The sequence below is a fragment of the Metopolophium dirhodum genome, chromosome 5 (assembly GCF_019925205.1).
Source record: "Metopolophium dirhodum isolate CAU chromosome 5, ASM1992520v1, whole genome shotgun sequence".
Taxonomy (NCBI): domain Eukaryota; kingdom Metazoa; phylum Arthropoda; class Insecta; order Hemiptera; family Aphididae; genus Metopolophium; species Metopolophium dirhodum.
Window position 1 is genome coordinate 32,397,700 of NC_083564.1, and position 20,073 is coordinate 32,417,772.

General features: G+C 28.2%; 3 protein-coding genes across 3 annotated transcripts in view; 2 read left to right on the top strand and 1 right to left on the bottom strand.

Annotated features, from left to right (window-relative positions):
- Window positions 1-855: 855 nt before the first annotated feature.
- Window positions 856-3,358, top strand: LOC132945507 (NADH dehydrogenase [ubiquinone] 1 beta subcomplex subunit 9). Its single transcript, XM_061015280.1, has 3 exons — window positions 856-1,107; window positions 1,561-1,703; window positions 3,037-3,358. Exons 1-3 carry the CDS (start codon window positions 1,010-1,012, stop codon window positions 3,228-3,230), a joined length of 435 nt encoding a protein of 144 aa, XP_060871263.1. The 5' UTR covers window positions 856-1,009; the 3' UTR covers window positions 3,231-3,358.
- Window positions 3,359-5,639: 2,281 nt separating this feature from the next.
- On the bottom strand, window positions 5,640-6,524 carry LOC132945462 (translationally-controlled tumor protein homolog). Its single transcript, XM_061015210.1, has 2 exons — window positions 6,050-6,524; window positions 5,640-5,912 (listed from the first exon to the last, which is right to left on the bottom strand). Exons 1-2 carry the CDS (start codon window positions 6,401-6,403, stop codon window positions 5,745-5,747), a joined length of 522 nt encoding a protein of 173 aa, XP_060871193.1. The 5' UTR covers window positions 6,404-6,524; the 3' UTR covers window positions 5,640-5,744.
- A 6,148-nt stretch (window positions 6,525-12,672) lies between these two features.
- Window positions 12,673-20,073, top strand: part of LOC132944787 (formin-like protein) — a 34,317-nt gene continuing 26,916 nt past the window's right edge. The window contains exon 1 of the mRNA XM_061014294.1: window positions 12,673-13,244. Within this exon, the coding sequence (XP_060870277.1) occupies window positions 12,993-13,244 (252 nt within the window). The 5' untranslated portion in view covers window positions 12,673-12,992. The remainder of the gene's footprint in view (window positions 13,245-20,073) is intronic.

Here is a 20,073-nt window from a genome sequence, read left to right on the forward strand (position 1 = left end):
AATACTGTGCAAAATCACAATGTAAGACTAGCAATGTAAATTTATAACAAAAAAAAATGACGATATTAATTGAAAATGTTGACAATTGAAGCGATGAAAAGTTTTTACAAATCCCTCGCATCGTATGATAAAATTTGTTTTTCTTAATCATGTAAAAACACAAAATTTAACATGTACGAGACACGAGTTAACGGGAGGGGTCCGAACCCCCCGTAAATACGCCACTGCCGGACATAATAATATGACATCGGCTCATTGGTAATTGCCCAATTCCACTCCACCCATTTAATTTCAGGGAATAACGCGTAATTACGCATATTATGTTGCGTCAACAATCACTATAAAATAACTAATAAATGTCAGTTGTTTCCAGTTTGGACCTTAGAGCAGTGGCGTATATTATAGGGGTTTAAATCCCCTCCCCCAGAAATGTATTCTTGGTTGTTACGGTATTTTAAATTTTTATACTACGATTAATTATTTATAATATTAATCAAATATATTTTTTTATCCCCCCCCCCCCTTGAAATTAATTCCTATACACGCCACGACTGTCATAGAGTAATATTATGTTTTGGACACAGCAAAAGATTAAAGTCCATGTTCCATCCATTTAATATTATGATCTAAGGCATATACCTATAAACAGTATAAACTAAGTTATAAACTAGTGATCTATCATCTAAGGATGTAATATAAGTTATAACTATATAACTATATTAAAACTCATTGAAGAAAATATGATACCCCGAAGAAAATCATATGTTTTTTATCGTTTTAATCATAATATATTACATTATATATATATAATTTGTATATATTATAAATAACACGATAAGTACCCATCGTTCTTTGATAACGTTGATAACAATGAAAAATTTTATTCAGATTTCAGAATAGGAATTTCAGAATATTCAATCCCTTTAAAACTATCTATTGGTTTTTTTCGCATTTTATTTGTTGTATTTGTATATAACAATATAGTAAGGGGTATTACATTTACCTTACCATGTCTTATATACCGTATGAGATTATTACTCATAAAAGACAAGTATGTTCACTTTATAAAAAAGCATGCAGGACCATCGAGGATTGGTATCATTACAGGTAAAACACTTATTATTGGGATAAAATAATATAATACTAAAAACATTAATTATTAATATTTAATTTGAGTTCTGAAATATAGTATAACAAATAACATAACTACTCATAAGAATAATTTTACCATGTCTTAAAATATAAATACAATTATTGGAAAAAAAATTAAGTCTTGTGCCTACCTAGTTTTAATATAAATTAAATTTATTTAATATGTAACTGGATTATTTTAATAATTTATAAGTATGTTAAATGTTCTTAATATAAAACACGACAGTTTACAGAGATTTCAATTGTATACAATTTTTATTTACTTATAAAGGTCATAGCTGAAGTTGACATTCAAATTATTTACAGTTAAATTGATATTAAGTATGGTTACAAGGGTTGTACCCAAGCAATGTAGTGTAAATTAGTGATCTTTTAACTATTAACTAATTCTTTACTTTATATTTCTAGACCGTTGATGCGAATTAATATTGTGCGCTTAAGAAAACGTTTTGATGACAACAAGAATATAATAGATGTACCAACGACACAAGAACTGTTGAAAAAAGGTCAACATGAGCTATGGTCTAATCAACATTATTATCCTCATCAGTGTAAGTAAAATAGCACATAAGCTAAATCAAAGTTGAAAAAAACTGTTACAATTAGGTACTTTTTTATTATATTTATTTTACAGTTTTACACTAGATAATAGGGCTATTATAATAGCTAATTAGACTGCTAAGATCTGCTAATAGGAATATTATTTGTTTTGTTAAGTTAACATAAAATGAAAAGTATTTAAGGATAAGATAAGATTTTAGTAGAACTAGTCTTAATCGTCAGTGGAATGTATATAACTTTTGTACTTTTGTTGAGGGGAAGGTGTTTAAAACCTAACAAAAATAAGCTATTTAAAGTTAATTCTAGGAAAAATAAAGTTCACAACTCATAAGTATTTGAAAAAATAATTATGGTGTGTCTCAAGCCCCCTAAATCCAATGCTAACTATCATACACATAGCATGTTTGATAGTAGTGCAATACCTCTATCGTGATTGTGACATTAACTATCAAGTGTCTTCATAGTAAGTAACAGTCCCTTAAACTATCATGGTATTAACTGTCTCAATTGTGATTGTTGAGTCTTATTTAACAGGTGATGGTGAGATTGACATTTAAATGTATTGTCTATAATGTGTTGTGTACCAATGATAAGTACTATACACTGTTCAGCGAGAGAGCGCGCCGATTCTGCACATTTCGTCACCATGCTATCGAAACTGGTTCCCCAATTGCAGAGTGTTGTGTGGGAAAACCAGTTTTTGTCGGTGCGTGACGCGGTGTCTCGCTGAACAGAGTATACCTAATTAAAATATTAAATTATAGCATTATTATTATAACTATATAGGTACTATAATTGTATTTATTATTTTAGACTTTTATTAAATTAGATTTTATTATATTTTAATATGTGATTTAACTAAGTAATTAACAACTATACATTTTTTATGATATTACATGATTTTTTATGTAACTTTAGTGTATTTTTCAATACTGTTTTAACATATTTCTTCTTCAATTTTGATATATTTTTTATTGGGATTTTTTTCTAGTGTGGGACTTTTTTTTCAGCAATTCCCCCCTGTATATGGAGAATTTTGATTATTTTATATGTGAATAAGTAAAGTAAGTTATACTAGTACCTACTATATCCATAAAGAAATTCTTATTAGTTCTAATTTAAACATTCTAGTAGTGGCTACCAAAGAATTTAATGAACACTGTTCGCCACAGCCTATTATACAAAACTGAGTCATTAAAAAATAATCATAAACATTTTTCAAAAAAGTAAACAATTAAAAATAATAAAATGTAAAATATTGAACTGTTTTAACTATTCTGTATACTATACAATTATTTTACGTGTATGTCCTTTTTTTTTTAGTTCCATCTTCACCTGGTGGAACAGCGTTTGACCGAGATTGTTTTCCTCCCGACTGGGTATTGGATTCTTGGCATCCATTAGAAAAAGCTCAGTATCCAAAATACTTTGCCAAACGAGAAGAACGCAAAAAAGAGTACATAGCATTATGGGAAAAACGCTGGGGAAAGCCATTCATTCCACATGATGAACATTAAATGGATTTTCTTTCTGTGGATTGTAGTGGATTATTGATTGTTGCTAATTAGCGATTGTTATCATAAAATAATATGATGTATCATGTATGTAAAATAAATAATGAATAAATTTAGATTTCTGAATTAAATCATCATTTTCAGTTTTAACTATAAGTTTATAACTATAGACAACCAGTAATTATTTAATAGGTACCTTGAGAGTAAAAAACATTAAGTCAACTAAATTTTATTATTAAATATTGATGAGTCATAATATTATGTTCTATTAAATACTATAATTATTCATATTTCTTACTTCAAGGTTACATACTGGCAAACAACACTTTTAAATTGGTACAATAGTACATAAATCACAATTTATAATGTAGCATTGTAGCACATAAAATAGATCACACTATATTTTTATATACTGTACAATATTCAATATAGATTATTCAAAGGCTTAAAATGAGTATCATTCATTAATTTTATCATGAGATGTCTATGATAAATATTCTTAACTATCAGATTAAAAATATATTTCAATAAATGTTTTATACTTATATATCAATATAATAAAGTTGAATGACTAAAAATATGTTGATAATGAATTTAGAAGTATGAAGCAACATATATCAACCATTTACTTACATATTACATGCTATGTATATTTTTATGTATATTTTGTTAAATACATATAATATAGTCTATATTATAGACTATGCCACTACAGTCAAATAAATAGACCAAAAACTGTAGACTTGAACATAGAACAAACAATTCTTGTCTCTTTTGAATTAATAAATTTAAAATTAATTCTTAAATAGAATAGATAAAAGAGGACTCGAGTAGACTATAAAATACTATCTACAAGTTACATCAACTGTTCAAAAAAAATTTCTTGGCACTAATTGCCGGTAGTCAATTTCAGTTAATACTTAATAATGAACTGAAGATACAGTTGATGTGTTATAGGTTATTTGCTCATTGTTTTATTGATATATATTATTTCTTAATATTGGCGGTCCGAATTTGGACTGTGGGCCGCTTATCTGATCTAATAAATTCCTAATATTTTGATAGTTTTTATCCAAATAAAACATTCACTGTTAAGTCTGAAAACTAATCATCTTAATTCTTAGCTGACATTGTGATAAATGATGCTTTTCAATGAATGCAAAATAAAAGAACCGTTTTAGGTTTTGATTAATATATAAACCGAGCAGTGGCGTACATCAAAAAAAAAATTGGTGTTGCTCAAATAATTTTAGGTGACCTACCCCCCATCATTCTGTTATACCTGACCTATAAAATTTCCTATTTTTCCTCTATCAATACCCACCCACCCATATTTAAGGTGTTGCCTGAGCAACATTTGGACCCTATGCTACACGCCACTGAAACCGAGGATCCCATTCGTACTGTATGTGTATGAAGAGTTACAACAAAAGGTCCAAAGTAACTTTTGTCTCGTATTTTGGATAATCCGCCATGTACAATATTTTAAAATTATTTAAAAAATGTAATGTTTTTATATAGTTAACATTTTAAAATTTAAATGACGATTGATAAATGATAAGATTAATTTTAATTATATTTGTTTCATTTAGATATTGATTTGTGTAGAAAAAGTGAAGAAAAAGAAAAGTTGTATTGAGACTAAATGCAATTTTAGTTACCAATTATTTACTAAGAATTCAAAGAATAAATAGTATATACCACATATCTAACTCTGTAATAGGTATGTTAATTATTAACATAGGTCCCAATATCCAATTTTTTTTCAGGTACAAAAATTCTAGTTCCTAATTATAAAGTAAAAATAAACTTTTATATGGTCGAACGATGAATTATAGCTTTTGAATTTTGAGGGACTAAACTTTCACTCCCTCATTTTCACAACTATGTAAATTGCAAAGATAGGCATGATTTAAAATGTCCCGTATTTAAAAATAAATAAATGTGGGATCCCTAATATAAACAGTACAATGTACAGTGTACCTCATTATATTAATTTTATAAAAACTATCCATGTCATAAACTCACAAATAAAATATACTGGCAACATAAACTGTACTCTGTTCCATAAGATAATATACCAGGCGGCAACTGGTCTTCATCTGGCAGTGCACATCTCCACATAACAGCATATGTAATGACTACTGACCTGTGACCAGTGGAAAGGGAGAACTGGTATATTCTTTATTGGAACAGATATATTTATATTTGATACGGGCCACTAATAAATTACTGTTCATACCGATGAATTTTAATTTAATCATTGATATTCATAATATTAGTAATATCGGTAATTAGCAACCCAAAGCATCAGATTAAAACCAGTAGGTACTATTAAATTATAAGATAATCAGATCTTGGATTTATTTAATTGACTATATGGTTGAGTATGGATAAATAAAAATACAGTAATTTGTTTCAAACAATTATTTTTATATCGCTTAATAAAGTTGTTATAGCGAAACATGTTGGAAATATATTGAAAATGATAGTATCATTGAACCAAATAATATTTGTTTAAAATTTTTCTTCGTCGAGCCCGTGTTTGAACAACATCAACACTGGTACATTGTCGTCACCAATGTCTCTGTATTCGAGCATAGCCACCATGCCGTTTTCGATATCCATGTTTTCGCCAGTGAAGAACTGAAGTTCTTTGAATCTCGTGAGCAGATCTTTCATTACCTGCGGAAAACATAAGTCAGTCGGTATTAACGCCGGACAAAGCGACGACACAACCTATCGCGCATAGGCACTAGATACTCATATACGGCAGGGGAGCGCGATCCGCACGCATAATGAGAGAAACCCGTTCAACTCACTTTGTTGATATTGGTTTTGAAGACATCCACCTCGGTGCTGCCGTTCTCGGTCATCTTGTCCACTAACCGTTTCATGTACTCCTTGAGGTACAGAGTAAACGATTTCTTGTCCGGGAACGCGTATGTTTCCATTAAACGGTGGTTGAGCACAACGTCCACGCCGCTTTCCACGGCTTCCTCGGTGCCCTCGCAGCCCTCTTCAGCGGACGGGTTGGCGCCGTCAAGCGTCACGTCGCCCATTTTACGGGTGATCAGCTTGCCGTACACCTCGTACAGGACGCCGTCGATAAGTTTGAACTTGTAGGTGTCCGAGAACATCTCGTCACCGGAGAAAATGTCTTTGAAGATCTTCATTATAAAAATTGACGACCGGGGGCGCGGGAATCGAACTGTAAAAACGACAGACGGTTGCTGACACGCGGCCAAGGCAGTGGAAAGAGGGCAAAAGACCCGAAGCACAAAAGAATCAGACCTAAAAGGAATAACGTGGAATTTATCACTCCGATATCACGAAAATTCTTCGATTTGTTCTATGTTTGATTGCAAAGAGGTTGGAAAAGACCAAGAGTTTCGTGTTGTATGAAATATATCTTTGGAAACGGTATTCTGGCGGGAAAGTTTGATTTATATTTTGAATTTTGCTATCCATTCATGTCGTCTTTATTTTTTAATAAAACCATCATTATTAATAATATAAATAGTTTTCAAAAGCGTCAGAAAAAATAAACAAAAAGTTTAAAAAAACTTGTAAATGTTAAAACAGTACTCATAAATTGTTGTTAGTGGAAACTAAAAAAAAGTTGAATAGTTAAAAGATTATAATTTATAAAATATTCAATTTTTATAGCTAAGGGTTGAAAATTTAAAACAAAAATTCTCATAAATAGTTCATACTGTAACCAAAATATCTAAAAAATCTATTATTAACACAGTTATTTTTTACACCTTTTAAATTCAAATGTGGACGAAATTATATATTAAAACCAAAAATAACGATTTTAGTTATTTTATTGTAAGTATTTTTTGGGGTATATAAAACTTTAAGAGTATATTATTATATTTTATACACACAAATACATTTTCAAATGAAATTTTTTTGTCAATAATGAATTTAACCTACTGTTGTACTAATGCCTAATAGTTAAATAAATTACTTTAATCACAATAATATCATCAAAAATACTTAGTAATATTATATGCTGACAGACCGTATTCGCTCAGAATCGTTTTTCCTATACAACGATTTTATATCATTGAATTTAAATTTAACAAATGCATTACAGTGACACTCTAGAAGTGGCGTTGCGAACTTCATTAACTAATGAGGCACATTAATTGTATTATTGTAAATGGTAGGTAACTGAGAATGATTGGCTTAGTCTTAGTGTGTACTTAATAAATTATTTACTATATGTGAAATGTCTCTAGTTTTTTTGCACACCCGACACCTTTTAAGCTGAGGCACGTGCCTCAAATAAAGTCCTTCATTGGACACCTATTGTACAGCAGAGCGTTATAAATTTGCCCGATTTTTCAACTTATAGTGCATAGGTTTTTCATATTTTTTTTTGTTCTCAAAATGTATTCAGGATATTTTTCCATAATTTAAATTATTGTACATAGAAAGGAATTTTTCACGATGAATTTGTTGATGGACGTTAGTTATGTTAGTTTATAATTATTAGTATTTATAACTATGTATACTATAGTATACATAATATTAATATATATATAAATATAATATGTAACCAGACAACCAGTATTTATAATATATTAATCACACAGCATACTTCATTAATCTTGGTTTGAATTACGCATTTTATTAGGTGTGTCGCACACGCACTACAATAAATTATACGTACCTAATACACTAATACTTATCTATAATATTAGTTAGGTCGCCATATTGCAGAGTATTGGGATAACCAGCTAGAAGTTAAACATTTAAAATCATTCGTTAATTTAAGTGTGTATATTAATATATTATATTTGTTCCATTTGTATACGTTAGGTCATAGATCCTTAGCGGTTTAATCGCTGAGGTTATATAATATATGCAAAAATAATTTTTATGTCTATGGGTGATTAAAAGATAAAATTTCTCTGCAGCATCTAATAATGTCTTGTATTCAAACTAATTTTTCCTAACATCTTCATGAAAATGAAACCATATAGTTGTATATGTGGTTGTATTGTACTCCTGCACTACTCTAGGCTGTGGATGAGTCATAATTTGCTACCGTTTGACACTCATTCAACTTAGGGCTCAATCACAATTCACAGTCCCTCGTGACCTACCCTCCTCAATTTTGGAGGCGAATCATGCGAGTTCCACATCATATATTAATTCATTTTCCAGCTCTCTCCTTACAGACTTATCAAAAAAAATAGTTTAGTTTTTTTTGTACAATTTTTTTTTTTGTCTGTATTAATTCCTTATCTTAAAATAATTTAATTAAAATAAAATTGTATTCTTAATACTGATTTTAAAATGTAATAAGTAATAACTATGGTTGGAACACTCACTACTAATTTGTATCACTAATAATCTTTTTTCATTCCAAAGTATTTAACGGTTTAACGGTTGAAATGTAATAATTGTTGTTAATGTTTCCCTCTTGTCTATATAATTAAAAACACTTTACATGTCATCGATTAAAAATAAAATAATGGACTAATGTAAAATAAAGTGATCATTCCCTATAACAATATTTTTACAAACATGACATATATATTATAAGTATCATGGATATCTCATTTTATAAATTGAATACTACATCGAAATTAAATAGGCTAATAAATAATAATATAGGTCACAATGTCACATAAATACTCAGTCTTCGTAAATGTAATAGGTATATTGCTGCCGAAATGTAGGTACCCATTATTATTATCTGATTGTTGCAATTGCAATTTCATAGATAAACTTCTCCATTATTTCATATATTTTGTAATAAATATTTGGTCATTCTATTAGAAATTTATATTTAATGAATAGTTTTATATTTAGTATATATTATGCATTACAAACACAGGGTTTTTTGTAATGTCAATTTCGTGTTAACGGCTCAACCAATAGAATTTTAAATTTGCAAACCTAGCTATTTAAATACCTATAGCTTAAAAACCAAAAGTGCATCATTATAATGTCGTATTTCCATCACTTATGAAAAATAAACATTGGTTGACTATCGAATAATGCTCAATGCAATTTTTTAAGTATAACTATAAATTAGAATAACAGAAGTACAAAAGCTAAAACAAAGGGTTTTGTATTAAATACTCAGGTGTCAGGTCTTCGAAATTTAAATGAAAATGAAAATTTCTATAAGATAAAATCAGAAATAACATAAAATAAATTGTATTTATATAATTTATTTTGCAATCGGAATTAAAGTCGAAGAAAAAACCCAATACGAAAAAACGGAAAGGATAAAAGAGACAAAGTAATAAAAAACTACGGTAAAAGATACGGGTATCAGAATAATAATAATAAAAATAAAATAATATTAGTAATATTTGATATTTTGTTTTAGTATACTTTTATTTTATTATTTTTTTATTATATTGAAATATATCTACAGTCTATTCAATTTTTTATGTACAATAAGTAGGTTTGATAATTGACAGTAAAAGGTTGACATGGATCTTAGGATTAGGGAGGATACCCATTGGTAGCACCCTATATTAGTACACCTAAGTGTAGTGTAGTGTAATGTTATATATTATGGCTTTCAAAATTATAATGATTCGAAAATGGTTTAAAAATGGACAATGATATAATATAAAAATCTTATTTCGTAATATAAGTAGTAAGTACGTCCTATATTTTGTAGTAGGTACAAGCCAGGGACCTATATAGTTGTGGTTATAACTGTTATATTAGGTATTTAAAGTTCAGATGAGCGGAGTTGCAGTGTACCAACCAACATTTTTCGGGGTTACCCACACCTAGGTATACGTATACTCTCTCCGATCTTACATTTTTAACTATACCCTGTTCCAAATGAGAACGGTCACTTTTCGCGCACAAAACTGACGGCTGCGGCAGTTCAAAGGCCAAACTTCCCCCACCTCGCTAGCTGATGTTTCTCGGAGACGTTGACGATCGTCGGCTAGCAAGGTGGGGGAAGTTTGGCCTTTGCACTGCCGCAGCCGTCAGTTTTATGCGCGAAAAGTGACAGTTTTCTTTTGGAACAGTGTATATATAACTAATGTCTAAAATCTAAATATTAATTATCATTGTACATACCGGCTATCCGCTAGTCGCTACCTATTTGTTCGAAATTAGATTTTTATGTATAAATGTATTCTAAGAAGAATATTCTGCTTCGGAATATAAAATTAAAAATGTGTGTTGAAATTAAAAAAGGTACCTATAATACTCATTAAAAAAAAGTAAAAATAAATTTATTTTAAAAAAGTTGTTTTGTAAGATGTCAATATGTTATCAGTTTATGTAAGCAATAAATTTCCAAAAACGTTGTTCTTTTCGTGAAAATGTATGTTAGTCTTCAAAACAATCTCCTTGCATATACGATTGCCCATTTTCAAGAATTAAAATTTTCATATGCACACCGAAGAATGAAATGTATAAAAATTATAAATGTATTGGTTTTAGAATGAGATTTTTTTGTAGAAGAAAAAATTCACTAGGCTCTTAATTCTAATAAATTTCTTTAATATTGAAAGAAGTTTCTAAATAGAAGAAAATTGCATCTACAGTTTTTACCATTGTATAAACTACCAATTTTTTTATGTAAACGAAAAACAATTTTACCTTAACTTATGAGTGATTTTGTATTATTTTTTTCAAGTTAGGTAGCTGGTTTATACTGTATAAATATGTTTATAAACATTTATAGCAGTAACTTTCGACTCTACACACAAATACACAATATCTAAGATTAATTTTATTGTTGCCTGCAGGTTGAATCAGGTCATGGATAAATTTACCATGGCCGAATTTATAAAACCTTTTTATTACTTACTGTTTGCTATTATTGTTAATAGTATAATATTTTATATTTTAAGTACACAAAGTTAATGTACATTCTGATACCTATCTCTTGCCTTCTATATATAGGTATATTGTCTGGCCAAGCTTACATTTCTCCATTCAAACATTTATTAATTCTTATAAAATATTTTAACCATAAAAAAATTTCAAATAATATATTTTAAATATTTTCTTTAATTTAGGTGCTTCGTGCTTGGTTAATCAAATGTATACCTTATACAGGTATTATACCTACCTATACTATACATACAACATACCTATAAATGTTACAAGTTTATAACAAACAAATTTAAATAATCAAATAAAATGACATTGAGTTTGATTTCAAACTAAACTAGTTTTTATTTTAAACTTTCAGTAAAAATGTGGCGTCTACATACATTACCGAGAACCCTGAACCACAAAAAGGACGACTAGCATATTTAGTATTTACCAATGATTTACTCATTATAAACATTACACTGAACAGTGAATATCTACTAAATTGCGGGTATACCTACCTGACTACCTATTATAGTGTGTAGTACTATAGTGAGTATCAAAACTCATCATAAGCTAGTATATAAGTACAACTGTACAAGTACTACCAATACAAGTTTTATACGAGTATACGACTATACATATTATAGCCTATAGGTAACAATATAATTATTGTAGGTAGGTATTCTTGAAGTAACCGTGTTCAATAATTTTCAATTTGTAGGGATGTACCAACAAAATATTATATAATGCACTTATATTATAATATTATGCTAGGTATTTACCAATATTATTCATCTGCGCAGGTCTTAATTAAGTTACTTATTAGTTAGTATATGTTGCATAATGTTATAATATATATAGGTACCAGCTACTACAGGAAAGTATAATACACCCCCATAGGCATAACAAATAGTATACCTATATATTATACATTTATAAATGTAATGTATGATAATTATTGTATTATACACCTCACAATATTATATTACTTAATAATACTTACCTATGTATATATATGATATATATATAGATTCAAGGTGTTGCATAATAGACAATAGTATTATGTTTTTCTTAAGTTTACTTTTGTCTCCTTACTAGTTACCTACCTACATCGATTGTAAAATAAGTACCTATATAATATGAATTATGTATGTTTCTTCGCAAATATACGATTATCCTCGAACAACACTATACTTAGTTCACATTCGCTGCAAATACCAATACTTGCAAAGTTGCAAGCTCAAAGTTGCACTTGTATTCTTATTACGTTTACAATACAATATGCATTATAATTTATAATATCGATAATATTATATTATAAATAATATATACAATATAGACGTACGCTTACATATTTAAATTTTATATACCTATTTTATTATTATATACCTTCCTTTCACTGTAAAAATCGTCCATTTCAATATTTTTATACACCGACGTCGTTTCGGAGTGTTTCGTGGTACGAAGATCGGGCAACACTGCATTGATCAGAAAGACAGAAACTGCCATCTCGTTTCGTCCTTATGATTTACTACAACTGCCGACTGCCGAGTACAACTGCGTTTACCGCCGCTAGCCGCTACGCTACACAATATTATTGTTGTCTCTACCCTATGGTTTTCACTGTTTTCTGTCACTCAGTAGTCAGTACTCGCGAGTGGATGGGTGATGTTGTCGCTGTTGTTTTTCGTCCGTGTGATAGAAAATTCGAATTTATGTTTTTTTGTTGTTGTTTTTATGTTTAGTTTTTGTTTTTCAAGTAAAATTGCAACAAGCTCATTAATATTGTGTCAATAATGCTACGTTCTGTGGAAATATAATTATGTGATCTTCGATTTTCTCATGTACGTGGCGGTCCATATGTTCAAACTTGCACCTGTTGCATTTAAGTTGATGTTTTTCGTTTTAATTATTCAGTGAAAATCATCACATCGATTTTAAATGCGGAATGGTGACGAGGCGCGAGTTTTATGTTGTTTAAAGTTTTTTGTGCCGCAACCAAAATTGGATGACGTGAAAATGGGCAACATACAAACCCGTAAGCCCGAATACAGTTCGCCGGTTTCCACTCCGCAGCATCAGCTTCATTTGCCTGTAGAATTGCCCAGGACTCATAATTTGCGAGCGAGTATTCGGACTAAAATACCGATGCCAGACAAGAGTGAGTTGGAAAGGCGGTTCACAAAAGTCTTGGTATGTTATATTTTTTTCAAATAGAAAACATAAAAGTATATTTATTATTTATTAATGTGTTTTTAATACTATGATTAGATTGATGATGTTTACTCAGTTTCATAAAAGTTGATTGATTAATTCTTGATTAATATTCTGGTAAACATAAACATACCTAACTAGATACTAGAGTAAAAACAAAATACATAAGTAATTATAAAATATTTATAACATCATACATTTGTAAGCTGAGTACCTACTATCTACCAGTCTACACTACTACACATAAATATTATTTTTCATCTAAAGTCCCTATATTGTATTACCTATAAAAAAAACAAATTTTTATAAATATAATTACCTATAATTTTTTGTTTATTAGGTAGTTTGAGTATTATAAAGATTGCTATATTGGGTAGGTTTGTTTGGATTTATAAGAATTTAAATTATTGAGATAATATATTTCCTTCCATGTTCCTAAAATATACTGCCTATTTAATAATATGTAGATCTCTGTGTATATCTATAAAATTATAGATATTATTTACTAAGTTCTTACCGAGGCACTTGCTTATTAATTTTTAGTTTGAAAAAAACATAAGAATAAATTTAAAACATTATGGTACCTAATAGTTATTATTGTAGGTTATTCTAATAGGTATGTACATTAATTATAACTTATAAGTGTATTCAGTTAGGTATTCTTAAAATTTTGTTCCATAATAATATATAGCCATTATTTTAAGATTATTTATGGCACCTACCTAAATATGTAAATTGGAATAAACTTAGATATTAGCGAGGATATTAGGTACATCTGAGATCTAAGTAAATGCTGATAGTTATTTAAAATTTAAAAATAATAATAATTATAAGGTATGTCATATGTAAATAATATTGTTGGCGGTGTAAGAGTTTAATATAAGTAAAAGATATTATGAATGAATATCAGTTGAGAGTTGATATTACTCAGTATATGTAGGTACTACTTGTTAAATAAATAAAAATATAAAATCTAACTTTATATATTTATCATACGTTATTTTAAATTAAAGTATTGTTATTTGTCTATTACGACTATTAAGAACTCGGAATGAAAGTATACTTAGCAATTTGTCGAAATATGTTGACTTGTGTCTACCTCATAGACCTATTAACGAGGTCTACCTATTCATAATTGTGTAGCTGTTAAAATTAACAAACTGCTTAGCATTAGATGAAGATTAAAGTATCTCATTAACTTGTTCTCTTATTAGCATTTAATTTATGTATAATAGTGTTAGATAGGCATTTGGTGATTTCATTATTATAATTTAGGTGGTAACCTACCACAAATCAATTCTAAAAAAAATTAAACTTGAATTGTAGCCACTAAATATACATACAAAATAATGTTTATTAACACATTAAAAATTATTTGTTGCTCATTAAACTATTTTTTTAAGTTAGCCATACAATCTGTATGTATTAAATAATTTGTGTAATATTATATTTTAAAGTGACATTATTATTATTTTATTAAGTAGGTACCTATCAAAACTTTTGAATTTAACTATTAGGACAAAGTATTCTTGAATTTGAAAAACAGGCAAGGACATGATGCAGTTTGAGTATTAATTGTCTCTGTGCACGTTATTATTGTATTATTATTATTATTTTTTTTTTTTTTTTAAACAATGATAAATTTATGCATCCTAAAAATTAATTGAAGAGACAAAGCATATATATATAATATAAATATTTTAGTATAATATATGCTGGTATTATCTTATAGGATGTATTTTAAATTTAAATTTTTAAATGTCTGATAAGCTATGCGTCCAATTTGTGGATAGTTGTTTTTGAAATTTTAGAATAAATAAATAAATAAAATATAATTTTTGTTCAAGTAATAACCAAAAACATTTGGAAAATATATCATTAGCTATTAATATCACAGCATAGTACATTATTTGGGAAAAATATTTTTCCGTGGAAACAACTATTTAAACACTTGCAAGCAGCATAAATTGAGTAGGTAATGATGTTCAAGATTATTTTAAATATATTTAGAAAACATAATATGGTTCTGCTTTTGAGTTCTGCATATGATTAACTTTGATTGACCTTGTAAGATTTATTACATATTTAATTATTTTCATGTGCCTATGTATTCTTTGAAATTAAAATCATCTAATTTATATTGAGTTAAAAAATGATCACTGTCAAGCGTTAACAATATTAAAAATCAAACACTAAACCTATTAAATATTCAAATAAATAAATTATGAAAATAATATGAAGTTTAGAATTACTAAAAAGTACAAAAAATTGTTCAGGCTTTTAAATTTCTTGTGTTTCACCTTTTACTTTACCATTAAGATTATCACCGTTAGCGCACTATTTGTTTTCTCTCTCATCCATGCAGCCATGCGCATCATAGCATATTTCTGCTCAGTAGACCCTACCCAGTGTTAGATTTAGTATTAGAGTGAATTTGCCTATTATAAGACTTAAAATTAAGAATATTATTTGTGTTTGTACTTTGTTTATTGGCTTTTTTACGATAAATACTTCAGTTAGCATACAAGTTATGAGTGTGTAAAATATTAGAATTAAAAAATGCTCAAATATTGCTTTAAATTAAAAATATTGTAAAAATCTGACACACAAACTCATATATTATGGTGTTAACTTTAAATTTGATAATAGGTCAATTCATTCTAATACTAAAGCTAACCACACTAGATTGATTCTGCTAACACAAATTTACCATGTTGCGCGTGGGCCAAAGAGAGAAAACGAATAGGGAAATTACATCATCTTAACTATAAAGTTCAACATTTAACCATTTCATTTGACTCGGACTCTGTAACATACTCCCTCAATCTCACAATCTACTACTTCACTCCAAAACCTAATTGAGTGCTCCTTACTTTCTCTACTAGGCTCTAGCCATTCCTAAGATGTCCACAGTCTACACTCATCAGATTCTATCCCATGAAGTTGTTGGTAATTTCTCGCTATTTTCTAGAAAACTACTAAAAGCTTCCAAAAATGACTCTTATTTGCTGACAAAACCCATTTATTGTCCGTTTTAATCTAAAAGGTTTATCCAGAGGTCTGATGTATATCAATACCTATAATATTATTGGGCTATTAAGATAATAAGGGTACGTATCGAGTTGTATTTTGTGATTACTGCATACTTACCACGCGAATCATACTATACAATTTTTAAAGATAGCAGCCAAAGATTGTTCGATATTTATTTATAAATATTTCATGTACGTACAATTAGTAAAATCCTAAAAGTTTTCAAGGCTTCAAAGCTTTCAAGATTTTTAATCAATAATTTCAGTTATTTTATCATAATTAAAATTTAGAATTAGGCTGGGCGCACACCAATGCACTAATGTAGTGAAAAAAGACCACCACGGCCCACATGCGAGTTGCGGCGCACTGCATGCCTACTGCAATAATAACCTGGTCGCCTGTTTCGCACTGCAGCCGGTGGCGCTTTGGTGTAGATCAGCGGTTCTTAACCTTTTGTAGATCACGGACCTCCTTAACAATTTTTTTTCGAATACCTTTTTTTTTACAAAATATCTCATGTTATCATAACCAAAATTATAATAATTATTTTATATAACAAATTACATAAGTAGACATAACAAAACATACACATTTATAATTATCTTATTACGATTAATTTTTTTATAAAAATGGGTAATATAAAACCATAATTGAGTACCATCGATCAACTGCACTTAGTGGCAAGTAAATATAAGACTGCCGGGACTACAGTGCTGTATGCATGTAAATTTCGTATGAACAAGAAAAACTGATTATACTTAATAAATATTAATAATACAATTATTTGGGGTATAATCTACATATTATTATATATGAAAAAAAATATAATAATAATCCAACAATATTGTAATAATGCATTCATGTCATTTATTGACGTATGTTATGTGTTAAGGCTGCCGCGGACCCCCGACATGAGTATCGCGGACCCCAAGGGGCCGCGGACCACAGGTTAAGTATCGCTGGTATAGATGAAACAATCAAATCCAAAAAACATCATTGTAAAACTTAAACATTTTATACTATATATATTACAGTATTTAGTTTATTCTCTGATTTATACGGCATACGTCGGCAATTTTACGTCGGCATACGGCATATTCATATATTTTTCAATAATAATTATTTTATTTATTCTATATTGATATATTATTTTATAATTATTATATTTAATTTATATCTAATATATTTGGACAAATTAAATAATTAGTTAAATAATGTTAGGCAAATATTGAATGGTATGTGGTTAAATAGCGACTTTAACTAAAACACTAGGTAAATTCATTGTAGCAATGGATAACATAATAAAATAATCGGATGGATACAATCAATTAATGACTTAATATTTTAATGGATTAATTAAAATTTATCGCATATCATCGTAGTCATAAAGTATATACTCTGTATTTATCAAAAAATGTTTGTTTCGCTATATTCGACACTCGATGTATAGTAAAACAATGCTTTGTAGAAATAATAATCACAGTCAATAGTTTTTGTAAGTTAAATATTTTCAATGCAAAATCTCGTAAAAGTGAATATTTTTTAATAAGTGGTGTTTTCGAAAATCACGCATCAATCTGTTGTAGATAAATATGGCTCTGTTTACAACTCACATATTTTTAATTGAAGTGAAGCATCTTGCTTTTTAATTACATCAGCCATAGGATAATTAAACAAATTTATTTGAGGAATTCGAATTCTACAATTAATTTGTCCAAGTGCAATGTTCAAAAAAGAACTCAACATCTAATTCTATTTTTATAACTTAACAAACAGGAAATGTATTAATTGTTTTTCAAAAATCTTGTACTATATTTTCAAATCTTAGATTTAAAAAGAAAATTTTTTATGAATTTCTAACTTAAAATAATTTGCAAATTTTCGTCATTTTTACGTATTTTGTCAATATTTGAACTTTAAATGCTTATAAAAAAAATTTGTGACTATGAATTTTTAATTTTTTTATCTGCCTTTATAACCATAACCTAGGAGCCTTCTATTAAATTTTCAAGTTTTTTTAACCAACAAATCTAATTTTATTGATATTTGAATCTAAAATTAATTTTATAATTAATATTTTATTTAAATTTAGACCTCCCGAATGCACCAACTAGATTCACTTTCACACTGCAAAAGGTACTGAAGTGGAAAATCGAAGCATTATTTTGACTACTTATTGTGTATACAGAAACTAATTATTTACATAATTGTAAAATCAATACATTCATCGCTCCGCACTGAATCTAAATTATAAATTTTTTATAATTTTTTTCTGAATCTATCTAAAAGCTCAATAATTTTAGAATTTGTTTTTTTTATATCGAAGTTGTAAATTTAGCTAAGCTATTTAAGTGTTGAAAAATATAAAGCACAGGTCAGATAAAAAAAGGTGGGCAAGTGGATGTCGCTCTGCTGTACTGTAGGTTACAAGTGGGTCACTGTATAATGGATGGTATTAAATTTGAATTCAATGATATATCATTGTATAAGAAAAACGATTCTGAGTGGAGACGATATGTCAGTCTAGGTATAAGACATATTATACACTTATCTATGGTATTAAAAAAAAAATTGACCTATAATAAATTCCAAATTAATCATATCACAATATCCATTAGGTACATATAACGCGTTATACATCAACAACAAACCGTGATACTATCATCATAATATATCGATGAAAATATTACAAATTAGAAGTTTCAAGTGCCCACGAATAATATTATACAATCACAACAAAATAACTAAAATAGTTATTCTAGGTTTTTATGTAATTTCGTCCAAATTTGAACTTAAAATGACTATACAAATAAACTGTGCTTGTGTATTTTTTAGATTTTTTGGTAACCGAATTATCTATTTACATGGAATCTTGTTTTAAATTTTCAATCCTTAGCTATAAAAACTGAACATTTTATAATTTATTAATTACAATGGTTGATAATTTTCGAGATTTTGATAAATTCTGTCCAAATTTGATCTTTAAATGCTTATAAAAAAAAATTGTGCCTATGTATTTTCAATATTTTTCAACTGCTATTGTAAAAATATATCAGGAGTCTTGTATTAAATTTTTACACTTTTTGGCCCAACAGATAAAACTTTATTGATATTTATAGAAAAAAAAACTAAAAAAATTGAAAACTGAAAATGCCCGTAAACAGCTCAAAAAGTGTCAAAATATTTTCAAAATTGTATGGTGTATAGGAAATGCTAATATAAACATTCAGTGAAATTTTCATGTATCTACAGTTATTCGTTTTTGAATTACAAGAAAATAAGGAAATCGGTACATGAGAAATCGAGTGAATATCTAATGTTGTAAAAATATGAATTTAAAACGCTCATAAAAATTTAATTTGACTTTCTTGTAGAAATTTTTTTTTTGATAAAGTTAGACAAACTTATGAGGAATCTTGTATTAGATTTTAAAATCTTAGATTTAAAAAGAAAATTTTTTATGAATTTCTAACTCAAAATAATTTGCAAATTTTCGTGATTTTTCCGTATTTTTTCAAGATTTGAACTTTAAACGTGTATAAAAAAAAACTGTGACTAAGGATTTTTAATTTTTTTCATCTGCCTTTGAAACAATAACCTAGGAGCCTTCTATTAAATTTTCAAGCTTTTTTACCCAACAAATAAAATTTTATTGATATTTATAGAAAAAAAATTTAAAAAAACTGAAAACTGACAATGTCCGTAAACAGTTCAAAAAAAGTCAAATTATTTTCAAAATTGTATTGTGTATAGAAAATGCAAATATAAACAACCA